Source organism: Calidris pugnax, unplaced genomic scaffold, assembly GCF_001431845.1.
Source record: "Calidris pugnax isolate Ruff unplaced genomic scaffold, ASM143184v1 scaffold21, whole genome shotgun sequence".
In the NCBI taxonomy this organism is placed as follows: domain Eukaryota; kingdom Metazoa; phylum Chordata; class Aves; order Charadriiformes; family Scolopacidae; genus Calidris; species Calidris pugnax.
Window position 1 is genome coordinate 3,846,754 of NW_015090770.1, and position 14,246 is coordinate 3,860,999.

The 14,246-nt window shown below is 44.1% G+C and overlaps 1 protein-coding gene across 4 annotated transcripts in view; it reads left to right on the forward strand.

Annotated features, from left to right (window-relative positions):
• Positions 1-14,246, forward strand: part of SEMA5B (sema domain, seven thrombospondin repeats (type 1 and type 1-like), transmembrane domain (TM) and short cytoplasmic domain, (semaphorin) 5B) — a 200,742-nt gene that overhangs the window by 72,398 nt on the left and 114,098 nt on the right. For all 4 annotated transcript variants that reach the window (XR_001411741.1, XM_014940038.1, XM_014940027.1 and 1 more), the window contains exon 4: positions 4,876-4,975. Coding sequence is in view for 3 of the 4 variants with exons in the window: in XM_014940038.1 (XP_014795524.1) it covers positions 4,876-4,975 (100 nt within the window). In the remaining variant the exon portion in view is untranslated. The remainder of the gene's footprint in view (positions 1-4,875; positions 4,976-14,246) is intronic.

The window sequence follows — 14,246 nt, forward strand, 5'->3', positions numbered from 1 at the left end:
GTCTCGTGAGTTAAGAGAACATGTAAGAGACCATACTGAAGCAGTAAGGGAAGCACTGAACACGTAGTCAAATTAAGACTGCACAAAAGTAGGTCTGATTATCTGCAGAACAGGTATTTATCTATTCCCATTGAATTTGACGGGCCTCTAGTGCTATATGTGTGCTCTACTTCATTGCACAAGACCTTACTTATTTTACAGGGGCTTTATGTAATGTATGTGGTTCAGGGTGTCTTTTCTGGAATGGTACTTATGGATCTTCCTTCATGTTTAACTTCCCTATCTTCCTCCCTTAAGGTCTTTTCATGATATCTTTGAAGATTTTCTGTGCAATCCTCCTGTTTTCAGCAGGAGACTCATGTTTCTATGTGGTGGCACAGCTAGTGACTAGAACTGGCACTAGTCATGAGGAGCTATTCCAGAATAACTCGATGCATGGACACCTTGAGCGGCAACTATGCTGCTACTCAAAAGTGTGAACAGGGCTTATACAGATGTGCATGAATTGGCTTTCAACTACCCACCTCCTGTATAGAGAATGACTTTACAACTGGCAGTGTGGTATTCATATTGGGCTGCAAACTCTGCCCAAAACACAGGAGAAATACTTGGATGAGTAATTCAAGCTGAGGTTTTTGCTCGTGCAGCCTCACTGGCATTCAAAGCTAGCTCAGATAGAAGCATGGGTAGTTTATATGTGGGTATACCCTTATTTTGCACCAAGAATCCTTGGTCCTGTTCAGTTTAGCTTTCGCTCCAGACTAGGAAATCCATGCTGAGAGTTATTCCAGAAGAGATGTTCTTGAACAGCCCAGTGGTTAGCCATGCTCCACACACCTAGCAATGGCTTTGCAATTTCAAGGCACGGGCATTTAACCTCTCTGCTCTTGCGTGGTGTGTGCTGGATGCACAAAGCTGTTACAACTTGCTGGAGATGGGAGCTACAAGTGGGCTCCAGTGAGATGAAGCAATAAATGCTGTCCTTCAGACAGGGAAGTCTCAGCTCAGTGTTTACATATTTCTTTCCTCCAAAACACACAGTCTAAGGGTGAGGTGGGGAGCAGCTGGTTTTGAGGAGATGAAGGCTCAAGTATTACCAGGTTTACCACATCTTTAGAAGCTGATCCAAACCCCATCAAGCTCAGTGGAAAACGGCCAATGATTTGAAGAGCCTCTGGATCAGGCCTTTAAACCCAGCTCCTGCAATTTGGCACGCCGTCCTTTGTGCAGCTGACTAATCCTCCTCCCGGTCCTGCACTCTCAGGAAGCCAGTGCAGAGCAGTGCCAGCAGGCTGCAGGGACCACCCTCTGAAATGGCAGAGGGCCTCTTTTCACCTTGTCTTATGCATGCATAATGGCCTGAGCACAGCTGTGTCTGCAGACTTAACATTTCCTGCGAAGCTTTGCCTTCTTTGCAGCTGGATACCTGAAGCACCTTGAGCCACGAAGGGACTTGCAGAGCTTTAGAAGGTCTGAATCAGATGTCTGGCGACGGACGGTGTTGGAAACTATTAAACTTTTGTTCGTTGGTCCTCATGTGGAGGAAGTGAGAGCATGGATCTTTAACCCCCTGGAAATGATTAGAGATGAGAAGCACAAAGGAGGCCTTGATGCACATTTTGCCCCTAAGCCATGTGGTTCCTTGCTTTCCGGCTCCTGCTGCTGACATGCAAAGCCAGGGCCTTGGTTTTTAATTTTTCATACTGTTTTTAAACAGATACTTTTGCAAATGTAAACATGCCCCAGCACTGAAGGTTTCCAGCCAAATTAAAGAGTCAGCACTGGAAAAATCAGCCTTCTGAGAAAGGTCAAATACAAGCAAACTCTGTAGTTCATTGGGTCCATATGTGTAAACTTCAGCTAATATGAGATAGACCCAAGGCAGCACTTACCTTGGAGAACTGAGCTAGTTTCAAAATGAAAGGCTGGAATTGTCCTTAGGGATGACTGTGGTCTGAGCAGTAGATCTGAATGTGTTGAATGAAAAAGGACCATGTCCCAACTCCTGGTTGCATTTCCATTCCACTTTATCTCTTCTCTCTTAGCAGCAAAAATGAAGGTTGGGAAGGAAAAAGTGCCGTTTGGCATTAATTCTGACAACTCACATTTAGACATTCTTAGCTGGGACCATGCTGGGTTTAATAATCTCCAACTATATGCCTATAAAAGCTTAATTTTGCTATGAGGATGCATGCCTTGCAGCCTTTAATTTAATAACCAGGAAGGGTTTCTTTATAAGTTGTACCACCTGCAGTAGTAATAGAAATCAAGACACTGCCTGTTATTTCTTGGGCTTGATTGACATTTCAGCCGACATGGAAAGATTCAAGCCACCTACTGCCTTTAGTTTTTTTTTAATTATTTTTACCTGTAATTTGTCAGAGCTTGCCATTAAAAGGAAGCACTGTACCTCTCTGAAGTGAGCAGCCTTTGCTTAGAGCAGCAGATGAAGAAATATTCTTCCTGCCGCTGCGCTGTAATAGTGGGTTAGTTAGTAGGAAAGAGTTGGTAGGAGAGGAGTTAAAATGACAAGAGAAATTACGGCCTAAAAGCACAATCCTTAAAAGGTATCATCATTATATAGCAATCCCCTAATCCCACCCCCATCAGCCAACAGAAATGCCAGGAGATCTGCAGCACATGTCAGCTGGCTAACCTGCCTGAAAGGTGTTATTGTTGCTGGTTCTGCTGCTTGGCTCAGAAATGTCTCTGCAGCTAAAGAGCTACAGGAAAAGAAGACAGAGCCCCATTAGTTCAGAGAATGCCAGAGGTGAAACTGCGGTGCCTCCCTGGTGCTAGTACATCATTAAGGGTCCCAGAGGAGTGTAGGAGGTGGAGATGCTTGAAGGTTAGACGGGCTGAGTTATTCCTTAACTCATGCCTTTTCATTGAAGAGCAGAGGAGGTACACGTGTTGTGTGTGGTTACGCAGTGTGACAGGAATGCTGAGAAGAGCTGGAAGTCTCCAGCTCCCGGGAACAGGGTTTTTAGATTGCAAGGTTGGAGGTCTCACTGTCAGAGAGGCCCTGGCAGTGTCCAGTTAGGTAGGGCATAGGACCAGGCCTGATGGTGTCCAGCTCCATGGTGAGGAGGCTTAGGAACTGTTATGAAAATGCGGTGGTGTTCGGAGCAGAGGCAGAAGCCCCACCACAAGGTTCTGCTTTGGAAAAGGAGGCAGGACAGGTGGAGTGCAGGGGCTTTTATATGTGTTTTCTTAAGGTTTTGGTAACTGAAGGGCTTGATTAGGTTTCACCTGTACCTGGAGGAAGAAGGGACTTGAAATTGCTCAACAAATATCCATATGTCAAAGGTTTTAAACCACTGTGCATCTGTAACCCTACAAAGCATGCCAAGATGCCAAAGGCCTTAATGAGATTCCTCATCAGCATTGTCATCTCACCCCTGTTGAAAGGGGACTTAATGCCTACAACAAAACATTCAAACCTGGCTGCCCTCAGTGAGACTTCTCCATTTATCATTGGGGATATAAAATGACAATGGAGCATGTCTTTTCAGAGCCCTTTTGAATTGGTCTGAACTGCATCATTGCTGTTATGAGTCACCAGGTCATTGGCCTGTGTATTGGTATCCTGTTGGCGTGAGGCCAAAAGATATTACCTTTCATGTTGAGCTTCCAGGATCTTCAATATCCAGTCCTTGAATGAGGCAGAGTTACTTGTCAAAAGGTCGCAGAGGGATTACAGATATATTGATTTGGTCTCATTTGTGCCTTGCTCCCTCAGATATTTGGTATTCTCCATGTATTTAACAGCCAGTGTAGTTAACAGTTGGAATAAATTCCCAAGAGAAGTCCTCACAGTACAGCTGGATGACTTTCTGAAAGATATGTATGAATCTATCCATCCTCACAGTACAGCTGGAGGACTTTCTGAAAATTACATATGAATCTATCCCCAGTTATTTCATGCAGTAAAGGTGCAAGGTGAGAGGCTGAAATTCTGTGATCTGTGATACACACAAGGTCAAAGCTGGTAACTGTATTGAAAGCTGGGATTCTGTGAACGCCCTACCATCATGAGAGTACCTTAAAAATAGTAATTCAGCTTTTTCTTTAAACAGGTGTATTTTTTATTACATCAGGACTATCTGCCCTAGATCTCTCAACTGATGTTGTAACTTCTGGAAGAGCTTTGTCTCCACGAGCAGAGAGTGGCCAGATCTATCACTTTGCATTTAACCTGTGTGATTACAGTTTGGACAATTGTCTAGATTGGATTGGCAAATCCAAGCCAGTTGATAGAGCCAGTCTCAAGCTTGTGCAGTCTCTCAGCCAACAAAGACCCTGTGTTGACACCCTCCCCTGTCCCCAGCTAAATTAAGGAAGGAGTTCACTGATAGGCAGCCCAGATGTTAGGTAAAGTGAAACCTAAAAGAGAAAGTAAAACCTGAAAGAGAAAGTAAAACCTGTCATTGGAGCAGCCAGGTCTTGAGTGCAGATCACTTCTACTCTAACTTGGTTTTCAATCAGTTGACCCCCACCTCCTTTGCTTAGCACGGGAGGCAAGGCTACAGAGGTGTTACGGTGGGCAACCTGGTCCCTTTATGTCACTTAACCCTGGCTCTGAAGATGGTCCCCCAGTTTTAACAGATGTAAAATCAGGCTGCTATTGTCTCTGAAACCAGTGCTGACACTTCGTCTTGGATGTGAAAATAACTGCTGAGACAGCCCTGCATTTATGTACTGTTTTTTGCACATTCCGCGGAGAAACAGAATAAATAGAAACCCTTTAAATAGATTATTAATTAGCCTTCCCCTGACAGATAACTCAGTAGGGAATCCATTAGTGGATGTCCGGGTGAACTCACTGCTTCTAGAGCAGCTTTATTGTTTTCTGCTTTCTCATTTTTGTTGCAGATCTGCAGCCCTGGGTCTCGAATTTCACCTATCCAGGTGTGCATGACTTTTCTCAGCTTGCACTGGATGCCAACAGGAACCAGCTCATTGTGGGAGCAAGGTAAAGATAATCTTTTAATTAGTCCAGGGTTGCTGCTCAAGCTCTTTCCCTTCTGGCTTCAGAGGAGAGTGTGTTTCCAGCTCATGTGGCCAGTCTCCCGCTCAAAAAGAAAGCTATAATTTATGTAGAGGGATTTAGACTCCTAGTATAATTGCAAAGAAGAGAAAATTACTAGAATTTAAAAAAAAAAAAAAAAAAGATGAAATCAAAATGACTGGTTAATGAAGCAGAATGCTGGCATCTCCCTCGGTATCATGAATGTTAGAAGAGTTATAGTAAATCATTCTGCACCATCCCTCTGCCAGCACAGAATTTGACTTTATGGTGTATTTGCCACGGCCAGACTTTCCCTCTGGCCCAGGTTCATCTGTACACCTTAGGTCGTACTGAGGCTTTGGCAGTGTAAATGATTGCTTTCTTCCCTCTTCTTTTAGAATTCACTCTACAAACTGTTTGCTTCATCTTGCTGATATAGCCAGATCCTCACCTAATGCATTTCAGTGCAACTCTGTTTTCTAGCCCATTGTATATAATTAGCATATATTTTCCTTTATTTTTAAACATTATTTTTATTTAGGATGCCATAAGAGGAGGGTAGAAACACACAGCATGAGCATAGGCAAGCTCTAACAAATTTAGAGCTGCATTTGTAACAGGGAAAAGAACTATGGTTCAGTGAAATAATATACGTCAGGAGCGGTTGAATCATGAGCCCCAGCAGCAACTATTTTTTATTGCATAATAAACAGATAAGACAACCCAAAAAGAAAAAAAACTAAGCATGGTCTAACAAATCAGTTTAAGTATAACATTTAGAATCAGATAACATTGTGGTAGCAGTCTGTGCTATTAATGAAAATGGAGGAAGAGACTGCTTTCTTCCCGGGTTATTCAGCTTTAGAGGACAGGGAGGTGAGGAGTGGAGTGGGGAGAACTCATGATATGAACAAGAGAAAAGAGCAAGGTGTGTAACAGAGGGAGAGTTTTGCTGCACAGAGGCAACCAAAGTGTGATTTAATACACATTTTCTGTGTGTATTTCTGCAGTAAATAATAACACTTATCTTCCTGTAGCTGTTCAGATTGCTGGAGGCCCTCCCGCTTTTCATACAGAAACATTTTACTTCTCAAGCTGCGGCTTTACCTGTGCTGGAATCTGTAACCAGCAATTATTAATATTTATTAGTTCTGAACGGCATTTCTTTGGGGACAGCCATGAACAGTGCCTTCTGCCAGGCATTGCACAAACTCAGGCGTGTTGCTCTGAGGAATTTATGGTTTCCATAATTCTGCTGCACAGCAGGATTCCCCCCATGCCGAGGCTGCTAACGTTGACACGCTTCACCCCTGCTCAAACCCCAGCAACACATCCTGGAGGGAGCCTCTGTCTCCACAAGATTTGGTATGAGTGTGGTTAGACATGAGGCTACAATATCACTATAAACAGGGGGATGACAGCAAATTTGACTTCCCACTGGAAGTACAATATAGTGCCGTGTGTTGCCTCATGAGGAAGCAGTGACAAGTATTTATAGGATTTGCTTGGGAAAGTCAGTTTTCATGAAGCGGCACCCACCTGACTGGGAGAAGGAAAGTTTTGATGGTGCCACGTGGCTCTGCTGAGGAATTCTTGATAGAGTTGATGAAGATCTAATTTCCCAGGGTGGATTTCCTGGGTTGGATTCAGGCTTGGTGTGGGGAAAGTGGGGAGAGCGGAGCCCTTGGTTTCTTCACCATCTCATTTCCATCCTGCACGAGGTGGCAAGGAGAGGTACATGAATACGGGGGTGTGAAGGGGTCCTCAGTGCTGCTCAGCACCGTGGATCCTCTGGATGCACTGAGCTACTGGAGCTGTGCCAGAGAAATGGGAATGGGAAGTAAAGCCTTTTCTGTTCCTCCTTCCATAAATCCACACCTTGTTCTGGACTATTTTTAGGGGTGATTTTTTGAGTCATTAGTTGCTCGTGCACCATCTGCTTGAATCTGCAAATGAAACAATACCTCAAAGAGATAGGAGCTGTCTCTATCCATCTCTACAGGGTGTAATTTATGAAACCTAAATTTAAATGTTAACCATGTTTAAATGTGCTACTGTAGATCATATTAGTAGTAACGCCAGCTATTCTGGGGTTGTGGAAGGAGTTTGGGATCAGGGTGGAGTTTATAAGTACTCCCACTTCTCAATTTCCTGGTTAAGATCATTCTCTTAGATGATAGCATTATAAATTATTTCAGACTAGTTCTTTCTGTCTCTATTTAAAAGCAGTATGACCTCACCATAGCATCTCTTTGGCTTAGTTCATCCTGCATTTCAAAGCTTCATAGAAAATGCTTCCTAGAAGAAAAGAAGATCCTGGGGCTCACGAGGGTTTTTGGTTTCAGGAATTGGACACAGCGTGACTGAAACTGTAAGAGGTATTGAGGGCATGCCATGCAGACAGGGAGCTGGAATAACATGAGCCTCAGATTTTTAAGCTTTATCCTTATCTGAGAGCCCTCCCTGAATGACTGGTGCTGTCTGAGTGCTAACCAGAGGAGTTTGATAACTCCACTGCACCAAACACCTGCCAAGTCAAAATCCAGAAACAAAAGAATTCGTTTCAAAAGCCCACCATGGTTTCTAAGCAATGTATTTACTTGTCACATCATTTGTAAAATCCAAACATTTGCAAGTAAGGATATGAATAGTTTAGAACATTGTAAATCTCACACTACCCATATTATGAGCCACATTTCATTAAGTATAAAAACACACATTTCAAAAATTCATAACCCTCATTTTGACTCATAGTTTGCATGTTTTGTTTTTGTTTTAAATGTAGTGCTAGTATTTTAGTGTACTGTTTTTCTTCTGTGAATGAGTGATTGTTTTGAAATATTTGCTGCTTTTTTTCAGCTCTTGAGTGCATGTGATTACTATTTGAGCTTATTTTAATGGAAGGAAAAACAATCTTCTAGACCTCATTATTATTGAGAAAAAAACTTGAAAATATGATCTCAACTGCTCAAAAAACAAGACACATGAATCCCCTCATGCATTAAAAAAAATGATGATTTTGGGAAGTTGGATCCTGCTTTTTCTGTGCTAGCTATCTGCAATGCCATTTTGTCCAATTGTCCTGCTTTTTTTTGCAAAATGCTTTCTTCTTTTCATCAAGAATAAACCTTGAATTTTTCAGACCTGAGAAACCTTCTAAGTCAAAGCCAATAAAGGAGCTGAAATGGAAACTGATTGCAGCCTTGACTATGTAGAAACTTCCATCCTTCTCTAATAGTATGATCTGGAATGCTTATTGTCTTTACTTTCAATCTCTTTCCCATTATTAGATTTCAAATGTAGCTCTGCCATACAGCATTCCTAGTGAGCAGTTTGCTTTTATTAACTGAGGGTCTATTTGCTCTACCTAAACATCTGAAATCAAAGAGTAATGGTGAGGAAATGGGTGGCAGTTTCTCGCAGATTAGTGTCACATAATGAGCAGTAGTTTTGAATTATAGACACAAGTTGTATATGTGCCGCCACGGCAGAAGAGCCACAGAGGAGATTATTCGGGTACCAGAACAAAGGCTGGAAGACTGGGACACTGCTCTTTTGTCAGTAATACAGTGGTGAATGGTCTGGGAAGAACAGCTTGAATGAGCTGCTGTATAATAAATGGTTTAACAAAGGAGATAAGCTTAATTTCCTAACTCGATGGGCAAGCAAAAGAGACCTGTGTTAAAAAGCGGTGACTTAAAAGATGCAACTGTTTGAATGGATGGTATCTGCTTGCTGTAGCTCAAGGTCAGATCTAGAGGCTGTCAGAAACCATGGAGAGCAGCAGCCTCGGGGCAGCCAGACAGCACCCAGACCCTTCACCTACACCAGTGTGCCTGTGCTGTTACGGGGATACTGGAGGTAGTGGTGGTGGGGCAGGAAGAAGACTCCATCCCCATGGGCCAGATGTCCTAACTCAACGCTCCAGTGTTATTTCTTTTTCTCTTTCCCTTCCCTCCTTCCCTTACCTGTCCATAGCAGAGACATTTTGGGCTTCTATCCCCACGGCAGTGATTTCACCTGCACGTTGGAGACTCAGTGCTCTGCTCTCTCACCTGTGCTGTAGGCGGGGTGCTCAATCCCCAGGGAGGGTGGGTTTTATGGAGGAGGACCATAGTGTAGCTGTGACATCCCACCTTCTCAAGGAGCCTTGCTTCTCAAGACTGTCTCTTTACTGGTTGCGCAGAGACAGGAGCCAGTAAAGAAATGATGACATGAAAGATCCTGCTTGGAGTCAAGCCAAAAAGCATGCTTCACAAGAGCTCCCTGGTGAGGAGAATGTAAAAGGTTTAAAGGAGGATGGTTGAGACACCGTGTGACAATCTGGCACGATGGCAAGCTGAAGGGAAACAGCTTGGACAACAGGAGGATGGTACCCAAACAAATGGCTGCACAGACAGTGGCTGGGAAGCCCTAAGGAAAACATTTGACTTTTCCCAGAAGGAAATTGTGGGGGTGTCAGCTCGGGGCAGTAGCCTGCTGGGGCTGTGGCTGTGAGAGGCATGGCTACAAGGGTTGGCCATTCATTGCGAGTGGAGGTGTTACTGTAGAAAACCAGCCAGAAAGCGTCAAGACCAGAAGTCTTCATAGTTCTCCCTGCCAAGGGGGCTGTCAGCTCCATCAGGAGATGGGAGAGGATCGTCTCTCATGGCTGTCACATAGTGAGCTGAAGCTCAGGAGTCCTTGTCACAAATAGTCATGACCGAGAAGAGCCTGGAGGTAGAGGGTAGTGAGCAAAGGCTGCATCAAGGGATTTAAAACTGGGAAGTAAAGAGCATATCATTCTGGACTGCCAGACTTCTCTGCAATAAATGTACAGCTACTAAGCTGCTGCTGATGCAAGTCTGGGTGCTTTGATGGGGGTGATTTTCGTACTTGATATAGAGCTGAACTGAATCTGCCTGTTAGTGTCAAGTAGGTAGGTGCAAGAAAGGAGATAGTTAGTTTGTGGAGCAGGGAAGGTGCTATATTAACTTAAAAAGATTGTTTTAGGGGGAGCCCAGCAGCCTGGGCACACCCCTTCCTGGCTATTAGTGCTCCTGGCTGTATAAGCATTAAAACAACTCCAGATCATGCAGGCTTAGGAGCTGAAGACTGAATGGAGTGACTGATGTCCCAGAAGAGTTGCTTCAAGTTGCAGCTTGCAGAAATATGGCAAATTGTAAATATAATCTAGGACCCTCAACCAGCAGGTTTGGCACCCTGAGTTTATTGAAAGTCTCCGGTGTATGATAGATTAGTCTGTCAGACACCAGGTTTCATGCAGATTTCTGGCTGAACAAAGACTCTTTCCTGCCTGCTTGGCAGAAAGCTCCAGAGCACTGCAGTAAAACTCTCAAAACCTGTGCTTCTTGGAAAAATATCACTCTTACCCTTGGGCACCTTCAATCCTGTCCAAATCTGGACTGCCACTGAACCCTGAAGAGAGTCTAAGTCTCAACAGATTATGTTGCCTGGGCAAAAAAGCAGGGCAAAACAGGAAATTCAGTGTCAGAAGTTGGTTCAGAGTTGATCCGCAGATTTAGACTATCAGCGTTGGGTCTAATCTCTGTCAAGAATACTTTCTGTTGCCAAATGATCAGGGCACCTCACCAACATTTATCCTCGCAGGGTTTCTGCAAGGCAGGAAAGCACTAATAATTTTGTAGATGGGAATCTGAGGCCCAAAGGAATTAAGAGCAAGCCTGTCCTCTGAAAGGGCTGTGATGCCAAGACATGTGAGCTTATAGTAGATCTGAAAGGTGGTGCAATGCTGCACCTAACACAGCTGCTCCTGCAACAACACTCCGCTTCCTGAAGGTACCAGTCAAAGTCTGCAGAACTTCAGGTCTCTGCACTTGGCCAATGTGGACATGGCCAGAGCTCTTTATGGACTCACAGAAAACCTGTGGCAGAGGTGGGATTTGGGCCCTTTTCTGTTGTATTTCCACCTGGTAGTTTGATTGATTGCCCTCAGCCTTGTATGTCCAAAGAAGACATAAGTCTCCAAAATGCTCATTAAAGTCTGTGATTCCCACAATCTTACACTGAGATAGTGGAGCTTCAGCGTGGCTGAAAAAGTAAAGTCTCGTGTATCATGGAGAGAGTAACATGCAAACAAGTTAGCATTGGCCACAACCACACGGGCATAGCCAAAGGTTAAATAGTCCACAGGCTCGTCCTGTGATCAGCCAGGAATGACATGCCATTTGTCCCTGACTACAGGTTAACTCAATACTTTTCTGAGACAAAATGACTGGGCTGAGTTACTGCCATTTCTGATGGCTCGCATTAGTATCACACTGTCTTACACCAGCTTTACCCCTACTAAGTCCTGTTTGGCTGAGAATTACCTTGCCAGTTGAGGTATTAATGAGGACGTGAGCGAGCAAGCAAAGAGCATGATAATGTTTTCGATTATATCCCGATCGTAGGAGGGCAGCTGAAAGCGCTGCTGCAGAGAAACCTAGAAAAACAAATACCATCCTTTCTTACTGTGATTTTTCCTATCAGACAAAAGAATGCTCTAATTAAAGTTGCATCCTTGTCTCAGGGGCTGGAGGGGGGCAGATAACATAGTGATGTAAGAAAAAAAGGGAGAATCAGTCTCTGAAATTAACAGAAACTTTCAAAGGACCATTGATGTCTTTTAAAGAAGCTGCCTGACCCGCGTGGTAAAGAATATGGTGAAGGTGCGAAACCTGTGATTAAACATTGCAGCTATTTAAATCCATAATTGAGGGTGCACAGTTTCTTTACACAGGGAACAAAAGTGCGATTGAAAGTGCAGGTTTTAACCTCTCTGGTTGAGCCTGGGATAGTTCAGAGAGAGATTTTCCTCTCTGATATGGTGCCAGGTGAGGTCGACTCAGCTCTTGTATAAGTGTGGAGGGGTGAAGCCCCACTGGGGTGCCTGGTTCTTACCTATAGAGTTTGCTTTCCTCTGAAAGGAGTCCAAATTTGCCATACCCCAAATCTGTGCTCTCCCTGATTTATACCCCTTGGGAAGGAGGGGAAGAGATATGAACAAGAAAAGACGGAAGGAGAATTTTTGTAATTATAAGATTCTGGGAACTTTGGAGTCTGGCCCAAATTTTGTTCAAAGTGTAATTTTTTTTTTCTTAGTTAAAATCTGTGCATTTTCTCAAGCACAGAATGTGAATTTTAATTAATTCGGAATAAATAAATCAAACAAAATGCTATGCTGGAGCACTGTCAGGTTGCTGGGCCAGAAGAAGCCACAGCGATAGGAGAGCAAAGAGGCAGCTTTGCCCCAGATGTTGTAAGTGGAGAAGATGGTGAAGGCAATGGCAGCCTCCAGTCTGACATCTTTAGTTGACAGAGAAAACAGATGGTCCTTCAAATCACCTGCAAGGCAGTACCATCTACTTCACTGGTGTGGTAGACCGTGTTCTTTTGCCCATCACTGGAGGACCCACGCCTTCATTGGACTCACAGCCGGTGGTTGCCCAGCCAGGGCTGTGTGAGAGACAATCCTGGTGCAGCGCAGGCTGACGGGAAGCATCCTTACACAGCCAATTGCAGGCCTGACTGGAAAAATATCTCCTATTCCAGATAAAATGAAAATTGGTGATACCCTATCACAAAAGCAGCCACCCATGAGAGGCACACTTGTTTTCGCGACACGCTGAGAATAATTGAGTTTGAAGATTGCATTTGAGAGAGTGGGGCGCGGGCAAACACAAGGTCAGGGTATTTTGGCAAAAGCCTTGGAGGCTTGGACCTAATGTGTTTTAACAGCATCACAGGATGGGGCTGCAGAGCAGATTCCTTTCGAATTACTGAAAATACTCTCTTGCTCTGGTTAGGGTGGCGATATGTCACTTTTATATGGCAGGGCTCACCACAGTGACTTGCATATCACTTTATATATCCAGATGTCTAGGTGCTAGGCCTACTGTTCTGTGCCACTGCAAAGGTATAAAAAGCACAGAAAAGAGAAGGGATTGGTTGGCAATAACTTAAGCTCACCGACCAACTCTGTCAGTATTTGCATACAAGTCATGTTGAACTCATGTTTGAGGAAAGCCTGACAGAACTGAGCTTGTTTATCAGCCTAAGTAGGCAGGTGGGGGTGCTGCCAGGGAATATTTGCACAATAATCACTGCATCAGAAGAAGAGGAATTTCACATTATGACTTACTGATAGCACGACTAAAAGTGATGGGCAAATAGGAGATCAAAGGTCCCCATGTGGCTTGGGGCCACATCAAGGTGCTGTAAGTGCTCTGGGACTGCCAACAGGATGAGAGGGGGAGAGGAGGGCTGTCAGCCATACGTCAAGAGACATGGCATGTGGGATAATACATGATGGTCTGAGAGATGGACTCACTCTTCCAGGAAAATAGGAACAAACCTACACACAAATTTTGAAAATTTGGCTCAGTTTCCATCTCTGAGGTTTTGAAGAAACTCATCTACTGAAATAGAGGGAGGGAAATATAACAAAAAAAATATGTAAATTGGCTCACGCTTTATAAATATGTTCAAACAATATTACAAATAAAAATAAATCCCAATCCCCATTCTCTGAAGTGTGCACATACGCCTACCCTCCAGAAAACATCTGGTTCAAGGTGTCTCAGAAGCACAGCAAACACTGTCACCCACAAGTAGGTGAGATCACTTTGGAGCAAAGCTTTGCCTCTCCTGCCCTGGGGAAAGAGAAGGGCCAGAGACAGCAGAGCCAGCTTGATGCTCCCCTGTGGGACGATGGAAGAGGGGACATGGTTGTCGATCCAAGGGCCAATCCCTTTCCTGCTTCTCCCTCCCACAGCAGCAGCCATCTGTCTAGATTTCTGAATACTGATATATTCCAAAGATGCCAGAGCTTTGCTGTTGTCCTGCATGCTCTGCAGCTGTAAGCATCTGCCTCATTTGACTCTTCCTAGAGCTGACCCTGAGTACACAGCCCTAAGCCTGAGCAGATCTGTGCCTTGTGCCCTGTGCCATCAAAGCGGATGGTAGTTCTCTTCCATTGACTGGAATACAGAGTATTTGATTTTCATCCTTGTTTCAACTGAGAAGTACTAATGGGCCTCAGTGGCAACCCAGAAGCAGCAGCTTGGACCCTGCCTTAATTTGGGAGCTGCTTAATCAGAATGATATGCTACTTGCACAAGGAGCCTCTTCTAAGAGGATGCTCCTCTAGCTCTGGCTGGATTTATCACTGAGAAATGTTGCTTTGGGAAAAGCAATTGCTCATGCAGCAACTGCATCATATTACTCTATGCCG